The sequence below is a fragment of the Polyergus mexicanus genome, unplaced genomic scaffold, assembly GCF_030449975.1.
Source record: "Polyergus mexicanus isolate NDT 795.1 unplaced genomic scaffold, iyPolMexi1.0 SCAF_14, whole genome shotgun sequence".
NCBI classification, from domain to species: Eukaryota; Metazoa; Arthropoda; class Insecta; order Hymenoptera; family Formicidae; genus Polyergus; species Polyergus mexicanus.
The window spans coordinates 6322968-6350802 of NW_027223334.1; the positions used below are offsets into that span (position 1 = coordinate 6322968).

Sequence of the window (27835 nt, forward strand, 5' to 3'; positions counted from 1 at the left end):
TAAATGGACACATACACACACACATAATATACATAAATGCTAATATGGGAAGCAGTTCTTTAACTCATAAATAATCCCGTTTACATCAATTGTGTATTATTTTTTAAAATAATATAGCTTATTATATTTGTTATTATATTTGTGTTATATTTTGTGTTATATATTGTGTTATATATTGTGTATATTTTGAAATTTTTAATGACGTAGATTTGTGTGATGTATTTTTCTCTCTATAATTTTACGGTTTTAGATGAAGAAAATATCAAGAGATTAATCTATAAATTCATTATTTTCGATGAATAAAAATTATCACATGTTTTCTCGTTCTTCTCTATGATTCTTCAGTCAATGATAACAACTTTAATAACATTGAGCAAACGACTTTACAAATCCAATAATTTCAGCAATGAATGTAGATTTGTATGTTAATATATTATAAGAGTCAGATATAAAGTAGGTAAAGAAGTATATTATTAATTTTCATGAAGCGATAAATTTAAGGCTTGGCGCTATCGTATTGGATATTATTGACGCATTTTATTTCAAATTCATATTCTGACGCTATCTTATCATTCTAGTTTTTTTATCAAATACGAAACTTGTTTACGCGTTTCATTATGTTTGCACTGTAACATTTCGAGTTACTCAAAAATTTCAGAAATTGAACGCGATTTGTTATGTTATCAGGTAATTGAAAATGTAGTTATATGATCTATATTTAAGAAAACCGCGAAGAAACCATACAAGAGTAATCGCAAAATGATTAAAGAGAGATACTAAAGAAATTAAAATTTTGTCGAATATTTATAGAAAAAGTAACGAGAATTTTTTATTAAATTACGACATTCTTGTTTGTAATTAATTTCTCGATAATTATTACAAAAATTGCAAAATGATAAAGAACTTTTTTCTACCTGCTCTACCTGCACACGACGAGTAATACGATTGACTCCGAACACTCTGTATATACATAGAATACATATACATATAGCAGATGTATTAATTCGAACGTATTTGAGGCTTAAAAATTGAATTCGTATTCATATTCACATTTTGTATTTTAAATTTGTAATAATAAAAGTGCGTTATTGAAATAATACTAATTTTAATTCTATATAATTCTACATAATTTTATATAACTCTTTAATTCGATATCTTCGAAAATATTATAAAACAAGAACAATAATAACAATTACATAGACTTTTTATCTTATATATATGAAAGAGTAATTCTGGAATCTTTAACTTATTTATTGTAAAATACTTCTTCAGTTTATTTATTTAATTTATTTGTCTAATTTATTTATTTGCTTATTAACCAAAATAATTTTTGCAATAATTATAATATAAGAGAACTATATTATAATATAGTTATAATAAAAGAGTATCTCTTATCATAAGAAAACACAAAAAGAAAAAGAGAGAGAGAGAGAGAGAGAGAGAGAAAGAAAATATTTATGAAATTTGATTAAAAGATAGCTTTGTAAATTATTATAAATTGTTAAATTACACATAGAATTGAATTAACATTAATATAATTAATAATATTTGATTGTAAAAAACGACCCAGAGATAGCAAAAGTAGTCATTTTGACGTCGTACTTTTATCCGAAAAATTCATGTTTATCTTATCATTTGAATAGCAAGTAAAGAATTCAGAGTATGCACGAGTTTTTTTACAGCGACGTAAAATGATTTTGAATAAAAGTTGGCCTTGAACGCTCTTGTGATCTTTCTCGTATTTTGTTTCTGAAAATTCGAAAACTAAATGATTCACTAATTACTTCTCGTAATTGTGTCAATATTTTTTAAATTAATTATAACTTTTATAGATTTACATGCAAAAAAAAGAGAGAAAGATAAATTATACATATCTATTCATTTTATATATGTAGCTTTATCTAAACGTGATTCGGTAATTTATTTTCAAGTTAAAAATATAACTTTTAAGCAATTTGCAAAGTTGCAAAAAACAATATTAAATTGTATAAAATATTTATACACATTAAATAATTACGTTTTTTTTATAAACAACTATTATCTGAGCATTCACTATTAATAATTATTTTCTCGATAAATTTGAAGATTTAGCTTTTCTTTAGTTAAAATATTATAATATTCTGGATAAAAAAAAATGTTATCACGTATTTTTTTCTCGAGACATGATCGTATTATTTCGTTGAAGATAAAGATAGAATGATTCTTCTTCACATGATCCACAGACTTTCGAAAGTTACAATCGATGATAATTTCTCGATATTCTTTCTTTTCTTTAACTTTTCAATATTTTTGTATGTTCAACGTGAACTTGAAAGTTAAAGTGAAATATGAACCATATGTTTCGCGAAAAATCAAATGCGATTTATAATGGTCTAGTTTTGACGTACGGAATGACACTGTTGTTTTATGTACGCACAAACGCAACGACGTTTCATTTATACTGCGCATTTTCGACTGATCGTAAAATCAATACAATTCTATCTCGCTCGCCTGACTCTTGTATGTTGTTTTGCTTCATTACCTTGATCTTTCCTTCGCGTCTGAACATATTTCATTGAATGTTCTAGGATATCTACTGCAATAAATTAGACACTTGCCTTGACAAATTTATTCTAGTGTATTATTATACATATATACTGCGCACTTGAGGCAATTTATAGATCAGCGATACTATATACAATAAATAGCTATTTCGCGATACAATAAGATTATACAGAAAGAGAAGTAAAAAGAAGTTTTTTGTTTATAAATTCTTATCTTTTGTTTATAAAGTTTGATTTATTATAATAAATTATATATTTTTAATATTAAACACATGTGTTAGTTCTCTTTAATTTCTTGACAATAATTGAAGATGTATAAATTCCTCACTTGGCCGCAAAACCATGTAATTCCGTATGGTCATTTCCTCATGCGTTTTCATACTCTTCACTCTCCACTTTCTGAGTATTGCTGCTAATATGATTTTTTCTTCAATTGCAGCGAATTTCTGTCCGATGCAGTTTCTTGGTCCAGCGCTGAACGGGATATAAGCGTATGGATGTATGTTCTTTAAATTCTCAGGTAGAAAACGATCCGGATCAAACTTTAATGGATCCGACCAGATTGCTGGATTTCGATGCACCAACATGATTGGCACTCCGATCGAAGTACCTTTCGGAATTACATAATTGTCTGAAATAAGAGAATATGTATAGAGTTTAAAAGAAAGTGACTCAATTGTTTCATTCATTCCAAATTCACAAAATGTATAGCTTCCAATCCTTCATTATCGAACTCGTTGAATTAAACTCGTTGAAAAGTTATTTATGTTTGAACACAAATCATATTTATAATTCTGTAGATGACAGAATCAGACGGCAATATATAGCCGAAGAAAAAAATTTCATATATTTCTTGAAAAGAGTTAACAATCAAAATTCATTTTTCTCTCATTTTTAAACTTAAGAGCTTCTTATTCTCCTTTATTAATAGTGTAGTCTAAATATACTTTTCGAAGATAAACTGCTATATACGATCATATTTCGTTCTTACATTGTGTTGATTTTTTTTTTATTGTGAAAGCTTTGAAAGTATAAATAGAGTTTATAATTCAAAAATAAGACATTTTCAAACATCTATTTATTTATTTTTATGAATCGTTTTAACCTGAGAAAGGTATAGATAGATTAAAAATATTTTGTTGTAAAACAAATTACTAGTATATATTATACACACATTTTCTAAGTTCAAATCTAAAAAAAATGTTAACTCATATTGCATTTACATTTTGTATTGAATTGTCTGCTCATTTTCAAAGATTTGTATTGATTAAAATATAAGAAAAAATCTTACCTATCTTTACGTCTTCTGATATTTTTCTTATAATCATGGGTATACTTGGATACAACCTGCGCGATTCTTTTATAACTCTTTCAAGATATTTTAATTGTGAAAGCTCTTTTACGCTGGCTGGACTCTGCGAATCTTTGAAAACTTCCTTCAGTTCTTCATGAATCTTTTCTTGACATTTGAAATCATTGCCTATACAAAAGAGCGCCCAACTGACGGAAATCGCTGTTGTGTCATGACCCTATTATTATACGTTTTATTATTTAAAATCAAGAATTATATTATCGAAATATAAAGAAAGAGAAATATCAATAAGAAGATTTTCTATCACATTTCTATCACTCACTGCAAATATGAATGTAGTCACGTGTGCTCTCAAGTCTTCATCGGTTAACGAAACACCGTCTTTTTCATTCATGTCCAGTAAAAGATCTAGTAAGCCTTTTCTTTTCTTCTTGTCTAATTTAATTTTAAATATATTTAATTAGAAAAAAAATCATTTGACATATTTTCCTATTAATTATATGTATCTTTGTACTTAGTGTATTGGAATCATCCTGCTTATTTTGTGATTTATTATCTTGCATACGCGCAAGTTTTTTCTTTCGTATTATCTAGAAATTATAGTATTCTTATTATCTATCAAAGGTCGTGCTAGATTAATGGAGATGATATTTATAATGATATAATATTTATAATTATAATTATTTATAATTATAATTATATATTTCTTTATGCCGACTCAGCCGAAACATTTTATAAACAAAATTCTTACCTCGTCCATAATGTTATGTATACTGTTAATTGTCGCTTTATATTCCCATCCCTGCGGTAAAGAAAAATATATCCAATCATATATCCATAGACATGATCGAGTCATACGCAATGCATGTAGTTTAAGATATCTGAAATATATTTTATTATTAACTTTTTTACATCTTAGTTAAAAAAATATTCTTAGATAAGAATATAATGGAACTGTAAAGTTTTCATTATTATTTCATTCATTCGTCATTTTTTCAACCAAACTGTTTACTCTTGTCTCGTTTTAATTAGACGTTGCATGACTAAAAATTAATATTTAATTAATTAAATAACGCAAGATATTTTTTGTGAGAAAATATTTTATATAAAAATTGTATATAATTATATGTGTATAGGAATTGTACATAAACTGACCTGTTCACAGCTAATCGATATGACGTAATTTCTCCATCATTTACATTTACACCCATCACAGTTTCTAAGGAATCATTAATATAATTTATCTTTTACGATAAAACTATATCAATTTATTATACATACATATTAATCGCAATATAAGGGAGAAATGTACATAAAAGAACGAGTATAATTATTAATTATATAGTTTATATAATATTTGCATACTAAGAAAACAATGCACTTTTTATAAGTTGATAAAATTTTGTGAATGTGTAATATAAAATCGTTATTCAATTTTCTTTGTTCTTAAAAGTGCTAGGTGAGTATCAAATAATTATTTTCTACTGTTAAAATTGTTCATTTGCGGGTTATTTCAGACTTACAATATATCCTCTTTCTCTTATTTTGTGTCGTTTTCTTACCACATATAATGTTGAAAGCGATCTTTTGCATAAATGGAATAATATCAATAATATTCGTCGAATCTTCTGCTAACTTTTCTTCAATGCATTTTATTATAATTTCCGTTTTTTCGGACATGATGACAGCGAATTGTTCCAGTATATTAAAATGAAATACAGGCGAAAGTATTTTTCTATCTCTATACCACTGTTTAACTGAAATAATCGATGCATTTACCATATGTATTACAAGATTCTCGCTCTCTTTTATTTTATACGCTTTTTTAATACTTTATATCTATTATAGCTATGACTAATCAACATGACAGTCCTTTTATAAAATGTATCTTTAAAGTGCTATTATATTATTTACCTGGAGCAGTAAGAAGCCCATTACCTAGCCATAGTTTTAAGATGTTATATATTTCGCCTTTCTCGACATGCGTGTAACTTTGGAGAATGCTCTATAAATTTGTAAAAACAAGATAATAATTTAACGGTAACGGAGGCATAACAATATATTATATTTCACAAGTTTGCAATTAAAAGAACAGTATTCTGTATATTTGATAGAGAAGATGGTATTTAATGATTCTAACATTTATATTATTTATAAAAGAATTATTCACTCAAAGAAATAGGTAAAGTATACCCAGGTATTTGGTAATCTGCTGGTTTGCAAATTTTGAAAAATATATATTGTATTTTATTTTATGTATGTAATTAAAGAGAGAGAGAGAGAGAGAGAGAGAGAGAAAAGTTCACAACTGAAACGTGGACTACGGTTGTTGGTCCATAAAAGTCTCACAATCAGTCTACATTTCATTTGATCTAATAATTTATAATTACTTTTTTTGAAACACATATATTGAAAATATACTGCACAAAATTACTATTATTGTATAATAGACTATTATTATTATTATATATAATAACGTTTTCAAATTATTTCTTACTTCTAAAAATTCTGGTTTAAACACGCAAACTATTGGTAGCAGTCCTATCCAAGTTGTGTAAAGCCCATCTTTATTTTTCTGTAGAAGCGATAGAAAAAATTTCATGCGTTCTGCAATTAAATTAATAATTAATATTAAGTTTATACAACATACATATATTTATATTATATCCGTGTGTGTGTGCTTCTTGTAAATTTTTATACGTATAAATAATATACAGGGTGTATCTGAAATGATGCACTAAACTTTAGGAGCGTATTTTAGAGGTCAAAATAAAACTTTTTTTTTCCTATGAACATGGGTCCGCAAATGAACCCTCCTCCGAGCTACAGGCCCCTAAAGTTTGGGGAAAAAATTAAAGATTGGCTGTATTTCAGAAGAAAAAAAATGGTAGTAGGTTGAAATTTGGTATAGCCTAGTAAATTATGAAGTAAAGTAAGCCAGCGTTGCGAGTGTTTAGTCAATTTCACACATCTTCGAATTTTTTAGCTCGGAGAGGGATTCATTTGCGGACCCATGTTCATAAGAAAAAAAATTCTTGTTTTGACCTTTAGAATACGCTCCTAAACTTTAATGCATCATTTCAGATACAACCTGTATATGTATAGAAAATAATAGTAAAATTTTTTTTACCATCCTGAGACTTGACCTGTCTGGATAATATTTCAACAATAGAATAGTCAACGGTTCCGGGAATATGGCTGATCTTTTTCCGCAGGATATAATGGGCACATACTATCCATGCAATCTTATAGAGTATAATAACACTAATAGCGGATACTATCAACAGGAGAAGACTCATAGTCGTACTCTGCGATTGTTACAAAAAATAATTTTATTTATACAAATAATCGATCTTTATATATACTCCAGAAATATGTTTTATGTAAAATTCCGATATTCTAAGTATTCTTCCAAGTTCTGTTTTTTCTCATAAATTTTTAATTTTTATGAATTATGTGCATTTTGACAGGAACTCATTTGTTTTGTAAATTATTTTTTTTTTAAACTTTGTAGATTACTGATAACCAGATCTATTATTTATACTTTATGTGCATTTTAAGTATAACTTAAGTATATCTCTCTCTTTTACAAATTATTTTTTTAAAGAATTGTTAAAGGCAAAGTATTTTTAATTCATTAGTTTTCCGTGAAAAATGGTTTACGTATCTGATAACAAAATAAATAAAATGTAAAGCATGTACATTGATCGGTATATTTAAAATGGTATAATAAGCGGACACACACACATATAAATGCTAATATGAAAAAGCACTTCTTTTTAACTTATAAATTATCCCGTTTGCATCAATATAACTTTGTGTATTATTCTTTAGAATAATACAGCTTATTATACTTTGTGCTATGTATATTTTGAAATTTTTAACGACATATATTTATGTGTATAATTTTACGTTTTTAGATGAAGAAAATATTAAGAGATAAACCTATAAATTCATATCTTTCGTCGAATAAAAGTTATCACACGTTTCCTCGTTCTTCTCTAATGATTCTTCAAGTCAATGATAACAACTTTAATAATACGAGCGAACAACTTTCCATATGCATTCCATATATAATGATTTCAGCGATGAATATAGAATTGTATGTTAATATATTATTGGATCAGATATAAAGTAGATAAAGAAGTACTTGGATGGATCAAATATAAATGAGACTTGTTAAAAAAATATTTATTTGATTAATATATGTATATAACTAGCACAAAATTATTTTTCTACATGTTCATTAATGTTTACATATTTTTGCCACCGCACTGGCAGTTTTTTTTTTATCCCTGTTTCATAAAAAATAGCAGGGCGAGTACAAAGCCAATTGCGCACAAAGTGTTCTACTTTATCGTCATTAGAAAACCTTTCTCCCCATTTTTTTAAGCGATCCAAATAAATCCATCGTATGTGAAAATGCGTATAAAAAATGTCCCCTTCTGCTGCATGCTTTCTGACCCAAAAGTTTCTAACAAATTTCAGCCCTTATGGTCCTCTGATTTGCATTCAAAATTCGAGGTCATGGTGATTCGAGTGCAGTGATTTTTCGAAATCATAACTCATTCTCAATGATCGTTTGCACGTTTCCATCACTTATGCCAGTCCCGTTACTAATTTCACAAACAATTATTTGTCGATCGTCTTTAATAATATCGCGAATTAAATTGAATGTACTCAAGCGTAAAATGCTCGTCTTTGATCGACGCGTATGAGTTAAATTTGCAACTTTTTCATGACATTGACAAAAAAATATATACTATTTGTATGTATTTGGGATAACGTGTTCTTACTAACTGTATGCGTAATTTGCATAAAGTTTCTACTGGTTTAACATGTTCGCGCATTAAAAATTTAATAATTATGCGCAACCGAAACAAGCGTATCATGTTTCTTTATCGTGCTTATTATTAAACAAACGATTGTAGAAACAAATGCGCAGCTTAGAGCAGGTCTAGACTAGACACGTCAACCAACACTATTGTCACAACAACGAGCGTATTCTGTTCTTATTCGAAAAATTCTCGTTCATATTTGATCGACCTACGTATATTGTCAACCTTCATAAAGCGATAATAAAATTAAGACTTGGCACTATCATATTGAATATTATTAACGCATTTTATTTGAAATTCATATTTTTGACAATATCTTATCATTTCAGTTTCTATCAAATACGAATATCGTTGGTTTATTTAATTATGTTTGCGCTATAGCATATGGAGTTTATCTAAAAATTTCAGAAATTGAATGCCACTTGTTATGTTATTAGGTAATCGAAAATGTAGTTGTATAATCTATGTTTAAGAAGACCGCAGAAAAACTATACAAGAGTGATCATAAAATGATTAAAGAGAGATACAGGAAAGATTAAAATTCTGTCAAATATCTATAGGAAAAATGAAACACGAATCTTTTATTATATTATGATATTTTTGTTTATATTTATTTTTGTCATATTTATCTTTTTGCAATAGAAGATTATTTCAGAATTATTTTTCCATAATATTTTAGTTTTAAGCAAATTTTACCTATTAATTTTAAATTTGCAAAGCATTATTACTTAAACAATAATATATTAATTTTGATTCAACGTATTCTGTATATGACAATTGAGGAATTGCAGGATTTAACTTAGTTTCGAAGAAACTTTTGACTCCATTGATTATAATTGAATTTCCGTATTACTTCAAAGCGTAGCAATAATCATTTTCTACGCTGCGGAATTCGTTTCCGCTTCAAATGGTGTAAACGATGTGTCGTAATCCGACTTTCGGATGCGTCTCGAAGCTTTTGGCCGACATTCCATCCGTTACCGCAATACATAAAGCTTCGAGGACGTGAACCGAATCCCGTAGTGACGTTATTATTCCTCGACGTCATTATGCAGCGCCCGCGTCTCCCTCAAGGATACCTGAAAGAATGATACCGATAGTGATCGAGAAGGCGCGATAAATCAGGATTTCCAGAAAGCTCAACCGCACCCGCCAGACAAGAACGTCGCGTCGTCTATGATTCTTCGCGGCTCTTATTCGCGTTGCGTTCGTCTATGATGCTTCGCGCCTACGTTATAACTTTGGCAAACGTCATTGTGGCGGAAAATACGAGACGTGTACCAAATCGGATGCACACCTTAGATACGTCTCAGAATACGATTTAATACAGGATGTATGCAGCTATATACAAAATTTTTCGGAAATCCTAATGATTCTCTGTGACAAATGTAACTTTTCACATTTTCGTCTTTACGGTATCTCTTCTAGGATTTATTGGCGATTCGGCGGTGCTATTTTCACGGAGACCTCGCATCGCGTCGTCCGCTTCGTATTTCGATCTCTCGCTATAACGGCCGAAGGCTACGCGTCGCAAAGCCTCGGAGTGCTTTTATTTTACGTAACGGATTTTCCGATAAAGTATCGCGCTTCGATGTTCACTGTTCGGCTCGATGTAAAATGTTATCCAGCTCGTAAATGCGCCTCCTGGGACGCGTCCTCGCTCTTCTTACATAGATACATGATATATAAACGGGATATGCATATACACACACATATATATATATATATATATATATATATATATATATATATATATATATATATACACGCATATCCTTATCATCACACATGTTGAGAAATTGTTTCTCTATGTCACGAACGTCGGTCTGCGAGCGCGCGCGCTCTAGTATTCAATGAATGACAGCGCGCGCGCTGTTCAAAGGTAGTGGGGGTGATGGGGGAATGGAGGGGAGAGATGACGAGAGATAAGACAGCTGTGGCTACTACGAACGTCACAGTGGTGCGTACGTTAAGTCGCGTGTCACGAGGTGACGCGCGGTCGCACGTCTTAATTCATAGATCGTCAATATTATCCTTCAGAATTCGCTTTACGTTCTTTCAAAGGAAATGTATTATATTATTTTGCGCTATGAGAATAATTTCTACGATATAACAGTGTCTTCATCTACATATTTAATATATCGAAATAAAAGAAGAAATTTAATTTGCATTTCGTATCGAGAACAGTTTTCGAGATAGTAAAAAAATTTTTTTGTACGTCGACAATGACATTTATTTTTACCTTTGATTTATTTTATTGTAGCATTGGTATCAATGAATCGGGGGGGGGGGGGGAAGAGGAAGGGATGGTCTCCTGCAATAAATATACTCTTTTTTTATTTTACCGAGTTCTCTTACGAAAGAAGCTGCATTTAAATGGCTCGGTGGTATTAATTAATTAAGCTGATGCTTTCAATTAAATTCTCCAGCTTATTAGTGGTCATTGAAGAAGTTATTTCGTTGGAAATATAAAACAAATTAAAATGAATCTTTTCATTGAAAATTACGAAACTTTTTGCATCGTTTAATGCAGCTTCTTCTGCCTTGGCTTGAGTGGCTCGACTTGAGTGAGTCGACCGCGTAGCGGAAATATAAAGCGTGGCTCATGAATCGTTTATGAGTACAGATGTTATAATTATCGTTTAGATACGTCTTGTTGAGCATTCATTTTTGTTTAGCCGTTGTGTACTAGAGAAGGGCAAAACTTCTCCCGTAAAGTCACCATCAAGTTATGCTGGAAATTTCGCTTTTCTTTCTAATTTCTTCGCGGGAAACGGCAGGGTTTAACTTTCCTTTATCGTAATTGGAATTGCTGCAAATTTAGCCTGAATAAATTACGCCGCATTCAGTGTGACTTAAAGTACACAGACTGGGAAATTTTATTCCATTTATCAGGAAGAGATTTACAAGTTCGGGACATAAATTCTCTGTGTGATACAGAGTCTCTGGTTTCTTAGATATTGCATAATTTTATTTATTTTTTTTTTTTTTTAAATCTAGGTAAACAGTATAAAAGACAATCGAAAATATATATAGCGGAATGCTTCGCGAGTCGTACTTTATTAAGCAATTCGCATTAAAGAATTCTAATTTCTGCAACGTAAGAACTTCTGCAGCATATGCTTGGCATGTAAGCGGTTTGATTGTCGGTTAGTGTTAATCGAGCCTTCGAGAGGAATTCGAATCTCTCGGATCGATCTCCTTTACGGATAATGGTTCCGCTTTGCGAAGAGTATTTTCATCTTGCTCGATTTTACGGCCCATTCGAAATGGGTGTTGACCCGATTCACGTGTTCCGGCTCAGTAACCAGTCCAGCGATGTACCACTGACGAGTCGGTGAGGGGGAGAGGGGGAGAGGGGGAGAGGGAGAGGGGGGGGGAGGAGGATGGGCAGTTTTGCGATTCGCAAGGGTCTACCGCGATCCCGAAACGATTTCCGATCTCGATATTCCCAGGGTTCAATCTAACTTAGGTCTGGAATCGGGCGCGTTCCTTCGCAGATTCTTCGAGCGCGCGCGGAGGCAAATCCTAAATCGGATAAGCTTGGACGGGGGATATCTCATGTGTATACGCGCTGCTAACGGAAATTGGATTATCCTGTTTGACGATATCATATTTCACGACGGCTTGTTTCGTAGGTAAACGTTGACATTGATACATGGAGAATACGGGAATCGGTGGATACGCGTTTAAGCCACGTGTCACTTGATACCGTGCAGGACCCCTTTGATCGAGTATAGACTCATTTCCTCGCTTGCCTTTGATTTACTAGCTTAAGTGTCCGAGATGGAGACGCTCCAGATTCTACAAGCTTCATTTCATCATCGTGTGACAAAAACACTCCAAATCTAATTTATTTAAAGAGATATTTGTTAAAAAAATCAAATTAATGACCAATGATCATGGAATGGGGTGTGATATTAAATTTGTGAATTTGCGAAAAATTAAAGTGTGCTTGCGTAAATTTATTAATTTCACAATTTAAAGAATAAACCTATTGACGTCTTAATGGTGAGAATTGCTAACGAGTATCACGAGGGGGAAAAAAAAAAAAAAACGCAAATTATTCATTTTATTGAAACGTAAAACGAAACATTGAGTGGTCCGATGATGGGCTTGTTAGCATTTGGATATTTTTCGTACTCGACTTGGCTTTTTGCGTATCGGTTCCATAATTCTGCGCGACAATAGCTCCAATCGCGAGACCGTAATTGCAAATAGCCGCGATCGAGTGCCCGACGCGTAATGTAATACTCCATGGTGAATAACGATCGCGAGGCGACAGCGGCGAATATTTACGATCTCTGTCAGAAATTACGAAATATCGTTCGCAATTTATAAGCGGTTAACGAATCGCGCGAAATTGAGAGCGCGGAAGGAAAGCACGCGCCTCTGTTCCCCTTCGCTTAAATTAGACGAATTGAATCCTCGAACGAAATGTACAATGTTCAAAATTTTCTTTTTTTAACTTTTTTATTGGCTTGCATCACCTACCCTCTATTTCACCTACCCTCGCCCCTTTGCTTTCTTGCGAGTGTCCGTATACACATGTACGCGACTTTCGATCTATTACCATATATTCCGAAACAACTTGCGCGGTAAGTTTGGTCTGATTCTATTTCGACGCCGTCTGTTCCTCAAATCTTTATTATACGTACATCTGTGTTAATTTTTTTTTTTTTACAATCATATACACGTTCTGTTACAATATTGCTGTTTATCGAGATGGAATGCACAGGCGTAAAATATTGCGGCGAATATCAGTGGGCTCTTTTTCATCCTTCGTTGACTTGCGTGCGTATAAATTTCTTTTAACGACGTGACACTTTAATTGGAAAGCGAATTAATAATGTCGCCGCGCGCACGCGATTATAATCGATACGTACCGCATTTGATAAATGGATAGCGATACATGTACAATCGAAATATCGATAGAAAACTCTTTGAAATGTATGTTAGAGCTTGTTTTGGAAAAAAAAAGAAAATAAAAAAATTTTTAATTTTTAATAATTCAAGACTATGATAAAGTAATGGATAAAACACGGCTCTTACAATATTATTATTTTTATCATGTCGAAGTTTGCAGACTCTTCGAATTGTTTGTTAGCCACAATCCTTATCATTCACTGGATGACCAATATCAAGCAGTAAAATCGTGATACGATACATTTTGTATATTGTCGAATTTTTGTTCGAAATGTGATCGTACCAGATGTTGAAGAATAATTCGCTATAATTATTACAATTGATGATTAATTAATTTTCGATAAACAACATGTAACTGTATCGCGATGATAAATCTTGTTTAAAAATGGATGCTCCCCAATTAATATTGTAGAATATATTTATGACAAACGAATTATTATATACAGACATTAATATTTTTGGCTTTATTTTATTTAAAAAATTAATAAAATCAATAATACCTTGCTACATAATTTTAATAATTTTTTGATAAATTTCATAATTCTTTGATAAATTCTGATTAATATCCTATTACGCAAATTGCAATTTTGAAAAATTTTGGGTAAATCAAATCTTGATTTAAACGGTCTAGGTAGATGTACTAATATAACACTTATGTTCTATCGTTTGTCGACAATACTTAAATGAATATAAACAAATATTGCATTTTTATGTGCGTTGCATAAATATGTTTTCACACATGGATAGAACACCAACTGACAGAGTACCTACTTATTCATTTCTGATATGATTGATGGGTCGTACGTACCAGATCGCTCGGCGATGAAAAATACCGACTCGAACGCGCGTTAAAAGATAAATTTATTTTGACATTAATATTTTATAATATTAAAATAGACGTATATATCATATTAAATAACGATCATAATTGCGATTATTTCAATATACGTATATAAAGTGAAATGATCTCACATTTTCTTTTAACACAAAAACAAAAAAATTTTAATCTTATTTGCTACTTGAAAAATACCGAAGAGTACGGGATAGAAATAATCTCATTCATTGTTGCATATTATGTTCGGGCATGATCGAAAATTATCGATTACAGATGTATAGGTCGGGGTAACTACGTTGCGTAACGCGTACATGTGCCGATGAGATATCGATGACATTTCGTGACAACCCCTTCGGAAGGCATCGAGCGTCATATCATCTGCAAGACATAACCACCCCCTGTGTCAGTTGCTATTAATCAGAGCCCACTGACCGCGAGCAAACGTGATATATCGCGAGCCGACGTTGCTTAGGGAGCCATCTTATTTATAGAGTTATTCTACTGTGAATAAGGCTGAGTGAGTTGTCTCGCGGAACGAGCTTCGTGTAAAATGCGATGGACAAATTTATGATCATATATGATTTTTGTATCCGTTTTATTATAAAACTGATTTAAAAATTAACAAAGTAAATGCTTAAAATTTTATTACGCTTGAATATATTATATGTAAAATATTTCCATCTTAAGTTTCGTGCGCGTTTCAGTGATATAAACGTAAGTCATACGAAACATATCGCAGGTTCGAGATTATTATACCTTCGAAAAAGATTCGGATCATAACGCGATGATTAAATTTTTCTTATCTCTCTCTTATATCGATATCTTCCCCTTTAATTTGAATTAAAGATACGTAATGTCCTAATATTATTGATTCCAATAATAAAGCACAATGAGTATCGAACCGTTCAATCGCGTATTTTCTTCGCTTGCACGAGGACTTATCATTCGGATCCGCGCGCGCGCGGATCAATAAATATTTCACGGAGGCCTGTGAATATTCGATTAATCCTTGCTTTCGCCTTCGAGAAATTTCCATTTTTTAATCTTTGCTTTCCGCAGTTTGCAGCCTGTAAAACCGCTCGCGGTGCATTAATTGGGTCACATCGGTGCGCACTTTACCCCGTCGCTCTTTAATAATTCCAGATTTCGTTCTCCCTTCTGGTTGAGAAGCGGAACCCGAAAACGTGGACTAACACGCGTATATACTGTAGTTAGGTAGGTATACGCGACCATAGTTAGATGCTCGGACATATACAACGCGAGCGGGATGAAATCGCGGCGATTTATAACGCCGACACCGACGCGCTATCTCGCTGCGTCCAGCAGCTCCCGCGAGAAAGAGAGAGAGAGAAAGAGAGAGAGAGAGAGAGAGAGAGAGAGAGAGAATATGGTTTTCCTTCTCAACGATATAACATCGACCGATGTGCGGAGGTGCGCGTTACTTTACTTACACGTCTTACGGATGCAATAACAGCGTTCTCTTCTGGCGAGGACATCTTTTTCACGCTTTTGCATTTTATTCCTCTCCCATAGACCCATACGTCGGCAAAAGATATTTGCAAAAAATTTCTATTTGCAAAATGTGAAATTATTCTGCTTCCCGATATTATACCTCGTTACAATCTTGTATGCGAAAACTAATTTTCCCCACTTTTATCTTCTTTTTAATACAATGAAGAAGATGTGTACGAACGTAACTCAAAAAGGCAGATTACTCGAATAATAAGAGGGATATTTAAATTCTACGAATGAAATGTTATAAATATGTACGCTGTACATTATTTTTCAGCTATGTGGCACGATAACGGATTTTTTCCCACACGCGAAAGCAAAAACAACGAATTTTTGAGATCTTCAATATCGCGATCGAAAAATAATTTCATGAATATAATTACACCATCTCCGCGTGATTATTTAAAAATAACAATCTCGTTTACATACATGAATTTTGGTATTCGATGGAGAAAAAGATATTTATCTTTACCTATATGCGAGCAATTTTTTTTTTTTTTTTTAGCTAAAAGAACGATCGATTTACTTGGGATTTTCCAACCTGTTATCGAGCGCGTATTATCGTGTATTAAAAATCGATAGAATGTATCGCGCGCTGCGCGAAAAGGTCCTTCATTAATTTTTCATAATATTGATGAAACGCAAGCGTTGCGTTTTTATAAAAACATTAATTCTTCTACTGCTCAAGATGCAAATTTTCACAAACGCTTGTTCTCGTATCTGCTACGATGTTTTAGCTTTAGATGGTTACGTTTTAGAATTAATTATATCGAGCATGAATTTATAATATACGAAGAATATACATCTACATACTGAGTTATCATTCTCACATTATATTTCGAATCGCATTAAAATTCGCGATTATTATAAATGCATTGTCACATCCGCGCAAATGGTTAACGAAATATTATATATTTTAGTAAGCAGAGCAAATACGTATACAAATGTCACGTAATTTACGATCGATGCGGAGCATCGTGAATTATAAGATAATGAACATTTTATATTATAATATATTACAATATTTATAAAAAAAGTATTTCGTTTTATACATAACTTTTTGACTACAATTTTATTTTACGAACTGCAGTATCGCATTCGCAAAAATTCGAAAACTTTTCGCATCAACCGCTTTTATCGGAATTTTCTCTGGAATTTTCGCTTCATAATTTTCTTCGTTTGTAGTTGTATTTTTTTTTATTGTTACTTATGCGGGGGGAGCATTGCCGTCTCGCGCCGATCTTAAAACTTCGATATTGCATTTTGCCCGCAATATGCTTCTTTGTCGTCAATTCTTTAAGAACCGGAGGGATTCATAAATTTTGTTCCCCCGCGTTGACCGATGTTAGCGTCGCGCGTCGCATCGTAAAGTTGCATAAGTTTCTCGCATCTATTATTAAAGCACTCCAAGAAGCGAATAGGCCCCGTTGATATTATATCCGTTTGTATATAAAACTTCTGAGGATGTTAATCGTAATTTTATAGTGATTTGTACAAATTGCACGATTGCAATTACATTTTAAATAATTCGTTTTGTAAAATTCGAAGAGTCAAATTTTGGTCACATCTGCCATAAATTTAAAATAATTTTATATCATATACGTTACATTGTCGTTCGGAGAATTCTTCTTTTTATAACTATATTTATATAGATATTTACGAATGTTATGACGTAGCAATAAATTATTGTTTTGTACACACGAGTATTTGATTAACAAAAATATTTCAAATATCCTTCATCAATATTATAAATAATATAGAAAAATATGTGTCGAACTTCTTCTCTTTCTCTCTCTCTTTTTTTTCTCTCTTCTAAAAATACAAGTATTTTTTATTTTGCCATCTTTGAAATGTCGCATGTCCGATAAAGTTAAAAAATCATTCTTATTCGCTTAAAAAGTTTATTTTCATTTCTTTAGCCGTGTTCGCGCGAAGAAGATACCGTAAGATCGTGAACTGATGCCTGCCAATGCAGGCACTAGATACGAGCGTGCAACACGCAGAACTTGATATGAAATGTGGAGAATAGACAGGCACGCGATCATTTTGAAGCTAGTCAGATGCCCGTTTGTCTATAGTTGCGGATTGAAACAGGATGACGTTGAATTGTTCATTCTCATCGTCTTTGCGAGTCTCGATGATCGCTGAGAAAATATTATGTGCGTGATTGTCCGACAATAGTTTCTTGTTAAAAGAGAAACACCTAACTTGTATGAAAGATACAACTTTCGAATGTAGTTCGGGGGATACGTAAGAAGATTACCCTCGCTCAGAAAAGACTCGCAACATTCTTTCGCCTGTGCATTGAACTCTTACGAACTTTCCAAGCCAGGTACACGCGTGCGTTAGTCTGGACGTGCGTAGACACTTGTGAAAAATGCATGCGAATCAAGTTACGCGAATGGGGACGCTAGAATATTTATTATTGAATATTTTCCTCTCAAGGCATGTTAGATCGGCCACACGGGCAAGGTGAGAAATCTGGGAGAGCGTTGACGCCATCGTTCTCTCTCAAGGCGAATGTGAAAAGTTACAAACGTTATCCACACTGCGCGCTTCGAAATCTCACCCAGGAGGGTAAAGAGACTTATTTGATAAAAGTTTTGGAAAGTCGGATATAATCGGATACAGTCGATCTTCTCTTTTTCTGTGTCTTACCTTCATTTGGCTTCGAAGCGTGTCCCACGTGCAGAGGTTTTGCTCTAGAAAAATTTATTAATTAGGATTATATATAAGTTTCTGACGGTAACTTGTATAAGCGAGGAAAATATATATATATATATATTTTTTAAACGTACACACTTACTTTGAAAAGATTATATGCAGTTTCCGACAGTGAGATTGGCTTTTATATTAGTTGTGTGTTCAATATAATGTCAAAGCTACTCCTGTAGTTAACTAGCAGCTTTGTTAATTTTTAATTATTATTTTAATTATTATTTTAAAAATTAAAATTATTTTAAAATTATTTTAAAATTAAATTAATATTTTTAATTATTTATCTGCGTTCAGAAGATTAAAGTTCAAAGTCTAAGAGATGTCCTAAGACCTTAGCATACGTTAAAGTCAAGCTATGAGCAATTTTCACGTAAATGTCGGCTTATAATTTGATTGGTATTAAACGATAAGGCTTTCGCCTAACTATCAATGTTACCATATTCATTTCGGCATAATTCCCACAGTAACTGTGAAGATGTTCAAAATGATTTGAAAATCCACGGCGATGCGTCGAGTTGTCGAAAGGGAATGCGAAAAGTTACGAACGCGGAGAGGACAATCTCGTTCGCGGGTGTCGGCGGATTGTGCGCAGATAAATAGATTTTCCTGGAGATCCAACGGGGAGATCGATGGTGTGGCATGTCCAATCCATCGGCGTGCAGGAAGCTACTTCTCTGCGTGCATTCCCTGTCTCACGGCATGTTGCAAGATTGACGAAATCGAATGAACTCCCAGCGAGGGGAAAAAAATATCTCTCGTTTGAACGAAACGTGCGATATCGGAGGAAGAGACACACGATGTCATCACGATGTGTCGATCGCGTGGAATTCTCATTCACTTCACGCTCGATTAATTAGTTCGTTTCTTTTTTTTCCATCGACGATCCTTGACGCGCTGCACAATATAATATATTCCATTGTCAAATCATGTACGATGTTTTTCCCAAATCGAGATCATCGCGCGAAATATGGCAAAATTAAACCGAATTAAAACGAAGTGAGGTGTGAAAACGTAATTAATTTGCATTGTTGTGAGTTTCAATATACTAATAGGGCCAATCGTGATTCGAAGGAAATAATCTTATATTTAAGAAATTGTATTGTTTCAAGAAAAAAATCGAAGTGTTAATATAATGTAATTACGTTTAAAAAAATTAATTAGAATTATATATATGTATTATAAAGTATATAAGAGACTTACCTGGCAAAAGTTATGTATCGTTCGGACTATTATCATTGAGACTATTGTCGGACTATTTCTAAAATCAGTGTCATGATATAACGAGACAAGGTGAGTTTTTGTAAAATTCATATTGTATATTACGTAATTTCGTTTTTTTTTCGCGAAAAAAATGTTAGAATCAGTTTAAATTTATATATTATAACGCATTATCTCCCTCTTTCTCTCACACACTTTCTCTCTCTCTCTCTCTCTCTTTCTCTCTTTCTCTTTCTCAGCACGGCATGGAGATTTAGTTGGCTACATGAAAGACAAGTGTACCTTCATCTCTCTATACAATATACATTCAGATGATGTCTTAACGTGCCATGCTTTCAATTTTTCTGTGCAAGATGTACGATATAATACGAGGCACAAATTAATTTTCGCTGTACGCGGAATTGTTTGTTTTCGTATATGTTACGGCAGTTACGGCATTTATAAGATAACATTTGAATGTATCTTGACGCAAATAAAATTTATACAAATTTATACAAATATTAATACTGTGTAATAAAGAACATAATTGATATATCAATGAATAGTTATAGTCGATTCAATGACTTTATTATAATTCAATGGTTTTAATCGTAACATTCTCCTTGGCATTTCTTCATTAAAAATAATCGTAGATTAAATTGATTTATAACAATATATATATGCGTGTATATCCGTTTTTGATATATCATTATGATAATTATCCGCTAATTTGTGAGCTGATCGGAATAATCGAAAAAATTCCCTTACCGATAGGCGATAAACTCTCGATGGACTCTGTACGAGAATTTTGCTGCTTATAGATTATACAATAATAAAACAATGTTACGTAAAATGATGAAAGCCTGTTAATTGAAAAATTTGCGACTTGTACGAGCAAATTCTCATTTTAATTCCTCTCGCGTTAAGAACGTCTCTATGAATGCACGGAATTTTGAAATATAATGACGCGAATAGTGATAAATGGGGCCGAATCGAACATCGAACAATTTGTCTCGATTATCAGCTATTGTGATATGCGATACCAGCCACTCCGATAGCTCGATTAGCAGTTTACCTCGCGGACCTTTATTGTTTACTGGTTATCGGTTATTCGATGCATAGATTTATGATGATTTGCCATTTTTAATCGATCGCGTTACGATAACTTGGCGGGATGTTGATATCGTGTAATAAACGCGTGCTAAACAGCATGATCAATATAATTGTGTTACAGTACCGTTTTACAGTGACCTGATAATTCGCTTAATGAGGATACATCTGCTCGGCAGCTTGCTTGTTATCCTTATGGTTAATCAAGTTGGTTCGCAAGCATCCTGTGGTGTTACATTACAGAAACGTTTAAGCTTGATGAAACTCCGCAGGCAGATGCGGAAATCGGAGCGAATCTGAGCCGTTAAAATTAGGATAAGCGCTTTAGTGAATAACGTATCGCTAATAAATGATAATTAAATCCGTACGCATATAATTATATTGTATATAAAGTAATATAATAGTATCTTCTCCTAGAAATGTGCGAGCGTATAATGCTATCAATTCTAATTAATTGCAAATCAATCACTGGTTAAGAAGAACATCCGAACCGGTCGTTCATCGTAAGATGTCTATCCTTTGATCAAAACTCGAATATAATCCTTCGAATGATATCGCGCTGAAAACTAACGAAGGTAGTGTTCTTTTGTGATAAAGACACGCGCACATCTCGAATGCCGTGCGATCTACCAGGTATATAAATATGAAACCGAAATTTGCCCATAAATGGCCCTAGCTGTCAATGTAGTTAGCGTCAAACCGGGTCATTCTCGCCATTTTCTTGTTTTGACATCTGATAAAGATTTTCAACTCACAACAATACAAGTTTCATACAACAGCATAGTTTTTATTAGCGTTGAACATGTCGAATTTTGTGCCTGGAAACTACGATTTGCGGACAGCATTGATTTTTTGTTACCATTTGAAGAAAACTGCTGCAGAATCTCATCGAATGCTTATCGAAGCTTACGGTGAGCATGCTCTTGGTAAATCACAGTGCTTTGAGTGGTTTAAAAAATTCAAAAGTGGCGATTTTGACGTGAGAAACGAAGAACGTGGAAGACCACCGAAAAAGTTTGAAGACAGCGAGTTGCAAACATTGTTGGATGAGGATGACGCTACCGACAACAAATGATCGATTTGAATCAAGCTTTGCGCGAAAAACGACCAGAATATCAAAAGAGGCAACACAAAGTGATTTTGCTTCATGATAATGCACCATCACACACAGCAAAACCGGTCAAGGAAACGGTTGAGGCGTTTAATTGGGAAATACTTTCGCATGCGGCTTACTCACCAGACTTGGCTCCATCCCATTACTACTTATTTGCATCGATAGGACACGCACTTGCTGAACAGCGCTTCACTTCTTACGAAAATGTACGAAAATGGCTCGATGACTGGTTTTGCCTCAAAGGAGCAACAGTTTTTTTGGAGTGGCATCCACAAATTGTCAGAGAGACAATTGTGGGAAAAATGTATAGCTAGCAATGGGCAATACTCGGAATAAAATATTTTTTATCATTTTCATACAATAAACGTGTATTTTCTATACAAAAATTCCGGTTTCGTATTTATATACCTGGTATACGTTTAGAATAAGACGTTTCGAGAGATACAACGCAGCCAACTGTCTCCGTTTCTCTTATGTCAATGCACAATATGTTAAACGCGTAACACACTTTCTCTCTCTCGTTCTCTTCGGCCCACCCTTTCTCGTCCACCCTTCTGTCACGGCGATAGAAAAGTTCGCGCGCGAAAGTTCGCTTTCAGCGCCGTGAGGCAGTGTCTCTCTTTGTCATTGTCACGGGATGCTTCTCGCCAGCCCGAGGTTCCCGCGAAACCCGCGTGGGAGATCGTCAAGCCTTCATCTAAGCACTTGGCTTGATCGGGCAAGAATAGCGACGGCCAGGAAGAATAGCGACGAGCTAGCGGCACCCGCTCGTGCGCCGCTATGATGTAGCTCGGCTAAACTTTCTCCTGAAACAGCGTCAAAAACACTCACAAGGAAACACTCGCGGGTGGTGTCTCTCCGACTTATCGGGAGATAATCTTCGAGGGATCACTCGTATCTTTTGAACTTAAGGACTGTCACTGATATTCCATCAAACTTTTACAGCGTAGTAAAATAATATACAGAAAAGTATAAAGCGTCCCATAGTTTAAGCTGCGACGTGTTCCCCGAAGCTCATCAAAGTCGGATGCTCGGATAGTCGCGAGTGTTTCCTTATCGAAACCGCCCGAGTTTGCATGAGTTGGTCGTATATCAGTTATAATGAAAGCGTGAGCGACATGACGCAAATATCGGGAAACAACTTGTATAATTCGATTCCGACCGAGAACGTGCTGAGCCTATATTACGCTATACGTGGAAGATAATCGAAATGACGTTTGCGCGAGTCTCACTCTGTATGTTCCTATGGGATCGCGAATTCCGCGGCTCGTATTCCCAGGTGAAGATGCAGACGCGCGAAAGAGGCGTTTCAATTTATGAACGTATTATTTTCGCATATCGCGCGAAGCGAGTCTCGACGTGAGACCATCCATCATTGGACGATCGTGTCACGCGAATTTCTCTATTATTTTTGCGAGATAGAGATGTTTCTGGCTGTGAAATTTATTTTCGTACCTTTAATACTTTGTTGAAAAAAAAAATGCAGAAAAAAGATTAAAATTTATTTTGCTTCAAAATTGAAAAATGTAATTCTTCATCATTTTTATGACGCTTTTAATTTTGTAAGAAACTAAAAATTGCCAGCTTAGTTTAGTAAAAAAAAAAAAAAAAGGAGAAATATCTAAAACAATAATAAGCAATGAAGATGTTCTATTAGCTCGAGGAATGCGATAAAGGATATTTGATGAAGATTAGCCTGAAAATTATAATACGTGAGTATATTGCGACATCAAAGTGCTACGCGTGCAAAGTTTGTTCGCGTAGTTGGAAAATTCGACTTTACGTACTTAGTTTCGTCGTAAAGCTCGTGCGCGAAAGCGTTTTAAGAAAGTCCTTTGCAACAAGTTCCGACATCTCGGACTTGCTCGTAGGAATCAAATACCGGAAGACTTTTAGGCGCACGACACAAGTTTAACATAAATATTAGATGCTACTAGAGAGTACGTACTTTAGTAATAAATAGTCGAGTGAGTCTATACACATTGTCAATTACTAAAGACTCGCGACACGATTTCTCTCTTATCGTTGCCAATCTATTTCTTAGAATATTAGTCATCTTGATTCATTCGAGACAAAATTTTCACGACCTTTCTATGAGCTAACGGATAATATACGTTTTCAAGATAGATTTCTTTACAAATTTAAATGCAATTTTAAATTGAACAAAACACATCGAACAATAACAGTCTTGGCACGTTCTGTTTAACACGAGTGGATGATACCTTGACAGCAATTCAATAAGAAAATGTCGAGAAAATATCGAAATATAAAAAGGTCTCCTCACCGTTTAAAACGTGCACGTGAACCGTCGCAGGTTGGTCTGGTAGGGTTGTAAGCTGGCACGTGTAATTTCCGCTGTCCGTAGGTCCGACCTTAGCTATGCTGAGAGTCGAGTTGGCCCCCTCCTCCATCAGATCCGTTTTAACGCTACAATCACAGATGAATCCCGATTCGGAAGGGTTCGTCGAAAATTTCTCGCATTTATTTTGTTTGACGTCACACTATTCTTTCCTTTCACGTTATTAGAATCTACATACACTGTCGAACAATTTAAGTTTCGAGACTCGCTTCGCATTTCCGAATGTTTGATCCGTTTGTGCTGCCATTTTAGGGATTTATTCACAATTTAATACTCAACACATAATACAAGTTTTAAACTATTTGATTCAATAATTAATGAGATACACTCACGCGAAGTTGTGTTACGAAATCTTTTTTAAAAATCGGTGTAATGGAAGGAACGCTCGACAACGCGCCAACATTAAATTCTCCGTTAAATTAGAGAAATCGCCAATAGAAACGTTGCAGATGATTCAGTAAGCCTATGCATAAGAGTAACGTTTCGAAAATACAGATGACATAAAAAGAAGAACGTGAATGAAATTTTGAAAGGGCTTGGTCTCAGAAGACTATCAGAACTGTTTTGAGCAATGAGTCGTTGAATTAAGTGAGTCGTCGAGTTAAGTGATGACTACATTGAAACATTTTAACTGTCTAAGGTTTGTACGATCAAAAATAAATTTTTTAGAAAATCTCAAAACTAAATTATCGCACAGTGTACATATATGTATATCAAATTTTCTTCTTAACTCACTATCGCGACTTGTATCTGATATAATTATAGGAACTACTTATTGTGATACTTAAAAGATGTAGTCGATAAATGTGTGACTGTATACCATATATGCTGATCACGATAATACTCTTGTAAAAAAGATTTCGAATGAAGTTGCCAACGTAAAATCGCTGTAGCGCGCCAAGGGAGAGAAAATCTCCCAAGGCTAATGAGAACTCCTCCATTTCGCCGTTTTCTTCGCCACCGTGGCTCGCTTCTTTGCCTTAACTAATCGCCAACGCTCCATCACCACTGAATCGTTTTTCTTCTCTCTTTCTCCCCGTTTGTCTTTTTCTTTATTTTCCCACTCGCTAACACACCCTCGTTCTTTTCATTCGCACGCTTTTACGCCAGTTTTCTTATACAAGGGAGAGATAAGTTAATTGCAAATCGAGCCAAAATTTTCAGCTTTCGTGAGAACAGCTTGTTCTCTGTGCAAATAGTAGACCGAGTAAGCTCCGTCGAATAAATGTTTGCGCAAAGTATACACGGACTCTATCTCGATAATACGCTTTATATTGATCAACAGTCGTTTCTTCTTGCAAATTCGCTTCTTCGGATACATAGAATAATGATGTGTGAACCATGATGTATTGCTTATAAAAGCTTGTATTTCCTTGAAGAGTATATACGTGATTTTCTACTGGGGGAGGAGGGGATGGGAGAATTGTCGGGAACAGAAAATGGATCGCGAAATTTGATATAACTTGTGCGCAAAATGCGCTATTCTTGATGATTTTCCATTCTTCGATCATACTTTACGTCGATAAAATTTTACCGAGCATCCCTCTTACACGAATCTCCTATTTATTTCGTATCGACGCTACGAAACGATGTATACTTCGTATTTGCATAAACCATTGAATGGAGAAATATCTGTAACGAGACCTGTCTTTCACGAAATCGCATTTCGTGGTGAAGAGAAGTGGCGAAGAATGCATCTTGGTCTAAATGTGCTAAATGCAGGCAAAAATATACCCGGTTCCTCGAGGGAGAAAACGGTTTCCGTGTGCAACTAAGCTATGCTGCAAAGACGTCTTGCGGAAAATTGCTCTCGCGCTTGACGTTTCTATTTTTGTGAGAAACTGTTGGAAAAAAAAGCAAGACCATTCGAGTGAGCATTTCAAGACGAGCAGGGGTCGCAGGTGGTACGGTAGCAACAGAGCGGCAAATATTAAGAAATAGAGAGATATATACGTTACGTTTATATATATAAACAAAACTGTGATATATTGTTTCAAATATAATAATTATATATATATATATATTCTTTTAAATAATTATATTTTTTTTATATAATAATTATTTTCTCTCTCTCTCTCTTACACAATATATTTAGAAGAGCTGAAGAAAAAGATGTGTGTGTATGTAATAATATAATAGTACCAAATTTATTTTGATAAATATGAATTAAAAATTGTGTTACTTTTTTAACAATTTTATCGATCTAGTTTCATCGATTTTCGGCAACGTCATCGTGTTAGATTACATGTATCAGGGCTAGTCATTTACCCTTTAAAGATAGCTTGATGCTAGAGTGGCGGACGTTCGTCCGATAAATATTTCACGATAAAAATTTTTAGCATCTTCTTTTTACTCCACTTTATACGCTATACAGACGTGATCGCGCGGAACAAAATCGCGCGCTTTTATTTCGATACCATCCTAGATGTATCGTCGTCATGCGTTTCCTACGAGAATAATACAAGTAGTATTCCGAAGTATTATTTGATAACGGAGACTGTCCCCTTGCGTTTTGTTCTAACACCCGAATCGCTCCGAAAGACTGTATTTAAATTTTCATCTTATCTAAGATGGATATTATATTTGTAGTATTCTGTCATGAACTGCCGTAACTTTTATGGCTTAATTGTTACGATTTTCTTCACAAGAATGTTAACGAGCACGAGAAGAAGAAAGTAAGATAAAAAGAAGAAAAAAAAAAGGAGATAAAATTCAGTATATATGTAAAATCTCGATAATTTTTTTGAATAGATCGTATTAAGAAGAATTCGATTTACGCTGCCACAACTGCTTTATTTAATTGAATCATTCCGAGATTTTTTAACGTAAAGTACGATTTTCACGATGTAATCCCGTCGCAATTGTTATTCCGTAATCATCGTTACTTTACACGCTCTGCAATGATTAACATGAAATCCCACAGAAGAGAGACAAGGACTGTCGTTTGACATCCGTCCTCGCTATCTTTAACGTAAGGGAGCGCCCTTATTTATTCCCGCTTACGTGTCGCTAAAAGTGGAAACTTGCCGTGACCGGGAAAGTGGTCTTGAATCGCGCCGAGCAAGCGAGACTTTAATCGAAAAAGTTGGTCCATTGCAATTTGTCGGATTCGTTACATCCGGCCGGTTGAGCACTGGCAGACGATCGCTCGTTTATCCGCGACGTCGAGCGTCCACGCTTGTGGATTCAGTCGACCTAGATTTTTGCAAGAGATGCTGCTTACGCAATTAATCCGATACGAAAATGCGAACTGAAAATAGAAAGCGTTAATATTTAGGTTTAATTAAAAAATAATAATAATATTTAATACGAATCATGTTAAATATGAATAATATTAAATATCTCTCTAAATACACAAGAATATAATACTG

General features: G+C 33.8%; 2 protein-coding genes across 7 annotated transcripts in view; both read right to left on the reverse strand.

Moving 5' to 3' along the window:
• Window positions 1-2580: 2580 nt before the first annotated feature.
• LOC138939423 (cytochrome P450 4C1-like) lies at window positions 2581-7179 on the reverse strand. Its single transcript, XM_070307191.1, has 10 exons — window positions 6986-7179; window positions 6353-6462; window positions 5770-5860; window positions 5418-5612; window positions 5011-5074; window positions 4607-4736; window positions 4370-4445; window positions 4178-4290; window positions 3835-4072; window positions 2581-3174 (listed from the first exon to the last, which is right to left on the reverse strand). The coding sequence occupies exons 1-10, from the start codon at window positions 7152-7154 to the stop codon at window positions 2831-2833; spliced, it is 1530 nt and encodes a 509-aa protein (XP_070163292.1). The 5' UTR covers window positions 7155-7179; the 3' UTR covers window positions 2581-2830.
• A 2284-nt stretch (window positions 7180-9463) lies between these two features.
• LOC138939398 (limbic system-associated membrane protein) overlaps window positions 9464-27835 on the reverse strand; it is a 143610-nt gene continuing 125238 nt past the window's right edge. For 3 of the 6 annotated variants that reach the window (XM_070307149.1, XM_070307148.1, XM_070307147.1), the window contains 2 exons: window positions 24390-24532; window positions 19991-22911 (listed from right to left, as the gene is read on the reverse strand). In XM_070307149.1, coding sequence (XP_070163250.1) covers window positions 22799-22911; window positions 24390-24532 — 256 coding nt within the window. In that variant the 3' untranslated portion in view covers window positions 19991-22798. Of the gene's footprint in view, window positions 9773-19990; window positions 23158-24389; window positions 24533-27835 lie in introns of those variants that run through there. The other 3 variants (XM_070307152.1, XM_070307150.1, XM_070307151.1) reach the window with 3 other exon arrangements.